Below are 6,706 nucleotides of genomic sequence, written 5' to 3'. Positions count from 1 at the left end.
CAAAGCAAAGCAATAAGGAAAATTTAGTAAAAAAGACGCATGAAAAGGATGCCGTGCTTGTAGGTTTCTTTGACCTTATGTCAAAGACATACGTTATAGAAATGAAAAAAATGTGGAGGTAGTCTAATATGCCCATTGATAGATTCCATGAAGTACCCCTTAAGGCCCACTAGGGTGATTTAATAACAATAATGTACTATTACGGCTCTGTCTCTGTGGGTAGTAGATATCCACTTTGAAAAAACCTTGAGGTGGAAAAGCGGCCCTCATCGGCAAACCTTAAAGGATTTTCTTCGTCTTTTGGCTCAATATGGCTAGACCATATTCTTTTACCCTTGCAACCGTCCAATATAAAGTGGCACAAAATGACAATGTGCCTAGTGGGGCAATATTACCAGGTCCCTCTCGTTGGGAAATATGGGTGCATGGAAGGTGCTTAGTCGTCGTCAGACAGAAATTTTTTTGTGAGCCTTATACCCAAAGACTTTCCCAAGGCAACCAAATTCTTTCGGTTGCGCAGGGTGGCAAACCTCTATGAAAATTTTGATTAACTTGCTCATAAGGACTCAGATCTTTCTATTGGTCCCCAAATGCTGGAGAATGCACTAGTCTAGCCATTTTCTCTCTTTGTGGGAGGGGCTCCAAATACCCCTCCCAACAAGGAGGCCGTCCTAAGATATGTGTGTACCTGCTAAAATGGATCCCCCTTGGACAATTGGTGGACATTCCATCACCACTGCAGCTCGAAAGAAGAATAATGCCCCTGAAATACGGGGTATCATTCCGTTAGGCCAAAGATGGAATACCCTCTACGAGCAGATAAAGGAAAATAAAGGCCTCACTAAAGAAACATGATGTTTCAATCCCGCTTTCTCTGCCACCCACCATTGGATGCTGATAAAGAGAAGGATGTATTACAGATACTAGAGAGGCAAGGAGAGAAAGGCGGTCTTATAGAGCTAACTGATGAGGAGTCCTTGGAAGAGAGAGCATGTAAGGAACTGACCACAAGGCTTAAAAATAGTTGGATATATAGGCTTCCCAAAAAGGAGTGGTATAGTTACTCTCAAACGGCCCATGAGGGGAGTGACTACAACATCCTTATAGAGATACAAAATGAACTTGTTGAAATAAAAAAGAAGGTATCACCAGAGAATAGAAAGAGAATGGGCACCTTGCAATTTAGAAAGCTTATGGAAGAGTGCCTAAGGATAGAGCTGTACAAAGTTGTCCACCCCCTAATAAAAGGGGGGTATATTTTACTAATGGCATGTTAGTTGTAAAAAACGGGCATAAGATGTTGCAACCCCCCAATCCAAGTTTATGGTTATTCCATTGAGGAGGCATAAAGTTGTACTTGTGTACACCCTTGTTTACAGTATATAGAGGCAAACGGGATTGAGCCCGTCATTTACCTCTCATTTGGAGAAGTGCTCAACGACTCTCTAAGATCCTTGGGATATAGGGATATTGTCATAAAAAACAAGATGTATGGAAGAATGGTAAAAGGCATCAGTATAGAGGAGGGGGGAACCTATAAAAAAAAGCTTGCGGTTGGACATTGTGAAGTATTTGATGGACATGGAGCCCTGGGAAGGATTCTTTGATGAATCACCATTAGGGGGGGTAAAAGGCATCAGTCTAGAGGAGGGGGAACCTATAAAAAAAGCTTGCGGTTGGACATTGTGAAGTATTTGATGGACATGGAGCCCTGGGAAGGATTCTTTGATGAATCACCATTAGGGGGGGTAGAAAGGACGACCAAGACAACTATGACAACTATGACAACCATGATGACTATGACGACTATGACAACCTTAAGATATCTAATGGGACTATCTATACTAAAAAAAATCAAACGACAATAGACAATCCATTTGAAGGGGGAAAGGGACCCTTTGAAATGAAGCGTCCTCTTGATATCATAATAAGCTTCATTATATACCTTTGGCATGAGCATTCAAAAAAAGAAAATAAAGTGATACAAGAAGATAGCTAGTACAACTTTGAAAGCAACCATATGGTTCACTTGGTCCCAAAGAAGAATTATATGAAGATGCAAGCCCTCCTTCCTCGTTCAAAGCAAAGCAATAAGGAAAATTTAGTAAAAAAGACGAGTGAAAAGGATGCAGTGCCTGTAGGTTTCTTTCACCCTGTGTCAAAGCCATACGTTACCTTGGGAAAGTCTTTGGGTACAAGGCTCACAGAAAAAAAATATGTCTGACGCGACTGAGCGCCTTCCATGTGCCCATATTTCCCAACGAGAGGGACCTGATATTATTGCCCTACTAGGCACACCAGTGTTCGGGGAAAAAAAAATTGTGAGCCTGACATAGATCCTTCTCGTCCTAGCCTAAGGCGGGTTCTATAAAATTTGAACTATCCAAAACTTTTACATTCCAAATTGAACCGGCTCAATTCCCTTTTAAATCTATAATGAAAGGATAATCACCTTTTTCCCATTATTTTAAAAGATCTATATTTCAAAGTTTTCTTTGAAATTCGTTCAATTACTTTTCTCTTACACCTTCGAAATGAAAACCCTTATTATCATTGAGCAACTTGATTTACATTACTTATCTAAAATTTTAATAGTAAAGAATAAATGTATACAAGTGGTTTCTATGTCTATTAGTGGATCTATGGCCTCAGAGAAGTATATACATCATAAGCACAAAGATAAAGAAAAAGTATAAAATAAAAACCCAAAAGAGAAGAAGTTAAAGCATAGAAGAAATAAAAAGAAAAAATCGAAACTAACCTAAAAGAGAACATACTAAAATACAAGCAAAATTAAAAACAAAAAAATCTAAAAAAGTCAATCATATTTTATTGAAAGCAACCATAATACATAAAAGTTTTTAAAAAAACTAACATGAAAGAGAACAAAATGAAATACAACCAAAATTATAAACAAGAAAGTTTCAAAAAAGGTAAGCACAAAAGCAAGCGTGATCTAAAAACAAATGTGAAAGATTTCTACTCAAAAGATAGAAGCAACCAAGGGAAAAATAAGTTTAATATAGGAAAAAAATGTAAAAAGTCAAAAAAACTGAGACAACAAAAGTGCAAACAATGTATAGTGACTTCAACATCATCATAGGCCATTTAAAAATTATCAATTGCTCTTATGAATATGCAAATTTATTGCAAAACTAATGAGCAAATTCCTTGTGATGTGTATAAATGACGATGTGTTTTCTTAGCCCATAAGTCCATACTCTCAATGAACTCCATGTCACAAAAATTAGAAGGCCCTTCAATAAAGATTTTCATTAATGCATCTAAACTCTTAATCTCCAAATGATTACGTAGCTTACTCTTTATCATAGTTCGAGTACTAAAATCTCTCTCACAAATAGCAATACTGGAACATTGGACAAGAGCTACTTGACAAAGAGTAAGAACATTTGGATAAGCATATCTCCACATACTATTGCAAGCAAGTGCTGAAGTTACCTCTGGCAATGTGAATCGTATCCAATCTCTAGAAGCTCGATGCTTAAAATTTCTAAATTCTTTCTTAAATTCATCAACTTCTACCATTGCAGAAAATTCTTCTATATTTAGCTTTTTAGGGAAACCATAATATGAAGTTAATTGATCTATCTCTTGGGTTCCATAGTTTTTTAAGGCCTTCTCATGTATTGGATGTTGTGCACGCACAAGTATTTTTAAACAGTTAAGTATAGAATTATCTTGAAATCGAGAATTCAAGTTACTTACCACTGACTTGGCAAAAGCAACTTGAAATTCTAAGGCTCTGTTAAAGTCTTCTCCATTAATTTTACGTTTCAAATCATGCTCATAAAATTTCTTCCCATGCAAAGCACCTCTTAATGTATATAAATAACCTTTTTCAGGCCCATAGTCTGGAAGGATGTCATATCCATATATTCCAACAGTTAATGCATTCACATTAGCATGAGGGCAATCAATGTAATATTGTGTTATGGATATAATTTCATTCTTTACAAGACTGTCTATAGTTGTGACATCTACAAAGTCTTGTTGAAACATTTGGCTTAGTCTTGTTAAACCTCTCAAAATGTCAGCTAAAAAATGTAAGCAATAAACGCACTCAAAATCGGCCAATTCTTCATAAATATGCAATGCCTCTCTTTTTGTGATCTCAAGTATGGCATCTAAAGACTTGCATACCCTACTAATAGCTCTATATCTACTTAACCATCTCACATTAAAAGTATGCTCAAGTCGAAGAATGGGACATGCCAAATCTTGTTGCATAGCTTGCAATCCTTCTAATCTCTTCGTGCTAACATTAAAATGTGAAGCTATAGCATTAATAAGTTTTTCTAGCTTTTTGCAATAAGGCATCTCTTTTGCTATATCACTAGATATTGCAAGGGCACTACGATGGGCAACACAATGAATTGAAGTTAAAAATGGATTAACGTGTTTTTTCAATAAGGCTTGCACACCATTCTCCTTTCCTACCATTGTGGAACATCCATCAAATCCAAATGCAATGAATCTAGACAAATCTAGCTTACATTTCTTTAGCTCACTAATAATAGCCTCGAACAAAGATCTTGCAGTGCCATCATGTACATGTATGATACCATAAAAACTTGTTTTAGAAACATAATCAGCCTCAAGATATGATAAATAAATTACCATATGTCCATGTGAGGAGATATCATTTGACTCATCAATTAAAACACCAAAGCATGGACTAGCTGAAACCTTTTCTATTGTACTTTTCATAAGATATGATGCCATGCAATAAATCATTTCAGCACATGCCTTATCATCATTATAAAGAGTAGTAGTGTATGGTGCATGGCAATCTTGCAATAAGCATATCATTTCAGGAAACATAGAAAATGGTAAATTTTGCTTTGCAATCAAATATGCAGTTCTAAATAATGAAAATAATGCCTCATCTTTTATTTCTCTTATTTTTTTAACACTCTTTTCAATGGAGTATTTTTCTTCAAGCAAAACAACTTGCATAGCAAACTTATGACATGATGTGCGAACATGGGATTTTAAGTTGCTAATTTTAAAATTTATAGACCCCCCTTTGGAATATGCACTATGTAGATAAGGATATTTCAAACAAAATTTGCAATACATTTTTACTTCATCTCTATCATAAACAAGCCATTTGAATTGGTCTAGCCAATCCTCTTGAAAAAGTAAGCGCCTTTCTTTTTTCCTTTCATATTCATCATTTTCTTCAAGTGATATGTTATCAAATGATTCATTTGAAGATAACATATTAATTGAGGTTGAGCCCCCAACATTATCTGTATTTTCTTTTAGCTTTTTAGAAGGATGTGTAGCTATGTTTTCAATCCCAACCCATGCAAGGAGGTTTCCTTGTTTCTTATCTTTCAATTTGGGTGCCATTTCTCAAAGATAAAAAGAGTGGTTGTGATCTTACCTTGTTTTTGATAATCGTTGAAATTAGCTACCTTTTGTTATGTGTTTGTTCCCTTTGAAAATCCAAGCTCCTCTAACAGCCAAACTCTATCTTTAAATGGCAATGTCTCACGAACATTTAACCTATTAACAATCACATAGCAAAAAAGATTTAGTACTAATATTTTGTCTTTAAAGCTTAAGCTATCACTAATAATTTTTCCATTTAGAGATGAGAGAGAAGAAGCATGTATATATATTTATACCTGGGAGACTAACCTTGTGTAGCAGCCTGCTTAAGCCTTGCGAGCTATGGGATGCTATAATACCCTTTGAATTGATTATCCAAGACTTCAGGCTTCAAGTCTCAAGACTCTCTCTCTCAAATCTCTCTCTCTCTCTCTCTCTCTCTCTCCCCTTTGAAGTTTGAAGTTTGAGGCATACTGGTTTTTTTTTTCTCTCTCTCTCTCTCTCTCTCTCTCTCTCTCTCTCTCTCTCTCTTCCCTTTAGGCTTTGAAGTTTGAGGGCCGAGGAAAAATCGTTACTCTGAGCTCTCTCTCTCTCTCTCTCTCTCTCTCTCTCTTCGTGTGCCAGAATCCACTGAGTCCAGAGTCCAGTCGTCTCGACTCTCCAACCAGCAGGTCGCCGCTTTTTGCTGGCAGCTGCTCGCAAGTTGCATAGTCACACTGCACAGGTGTTGCTGCTCCATAGTCACAGTCACAATAGGTGTCGCCGCTCGCACAGTCAGTCATAGGTGTCGTCGCTTGCTGGCAGCTGCTCGCATAGTCACAGGTGTCACTCGCACAGTCACAGGTGTCGGCACAGAAGGCACAAGTCACTGAGTCCACTCAGGAGTCGGAGGAGGTCTGCGTGGACTCTGGAGACTCACGAGTCAGCACAGAAGTCTGAAGGTCGCCGCTTTGGAGAAGAAGGTGCCACTTCAGACTCCAGAGACTGGGAGCTTGGAAGTTGGAGGGGAGTGTAGGATGTAACAGGCCACAATGCACACAAATCAGAAAGGCATGGCTGAGGGCTGAGCAAGTCTCGACTCAACTTCACCTAACTTCATAAGTTCACTGTTCATTCTCTCTCTCTCTCTCTCTTTCCAGATTGTGGCAGCTACCACGAGTCAGGTGACTCATGAGTCAACTTTAATTCTAATTAAAGCTAAAACGTTTAAACATTCAAGTTTAAACTTGATAAGTTAAAAGGTTAGTTCAAAATTAAAATTTATTTAATATATATTATTTAAAGTTATTTTCAATATATATTTAGAAAGATCTTATCCTTCTACTTTAATCATGAGAAGGATATTCTC

The 6,706-nt window shown here is 37.1% G+C and overlaps 1 protein-coding gene across 1 annotated transcript; it reads right to left on the bottom strand.

The window, feature by feature from the left end:
* Positions 1-3,144: 3,144 nt before the first annotated feature.
* Positions 3,145-5,820, bottom strand: LOC148033955 (uncharacterized). Its single transcript, XM_087680979.1, has 2 exons — positions 5,655-5,820; positions 3,145-5,532 (listed from the first exon to the last, which is right to left on the bottom strand). Exon 2 carries the CDS (start codon positions 5,374-5,376, stop codon positions 3,145-3,147), a length of 2,232 nt encoding a protein of 743 aa, XP_087537105.1. The 5' UTR covers positions 5,377-5,532; positions 5,655-5,820.
* Positions 5,821-6,706: the final 886 nt, after the last annotated feature.

This window comes from Lygodium microphyllum, chromosome 7 (genome assembly GCF_053477565.2).
Source record: "Lygodium microphyllum isolate KBCC chromosome 7, Lygodium_microphyllum_v1.1.10, whole genome shotgun sequence".
NCBI classification, from domain to species: domain Eukaryota; kingdom Viridiplantae; phylum Streptophyta; class Polypodiopsida; order Schizaeales; family Lygodiaceae; genus Lygodium; species Lygodium microphyllum.
This window is presented reverse-complemented; position numbering and strand designations above follow the sequence as displayed.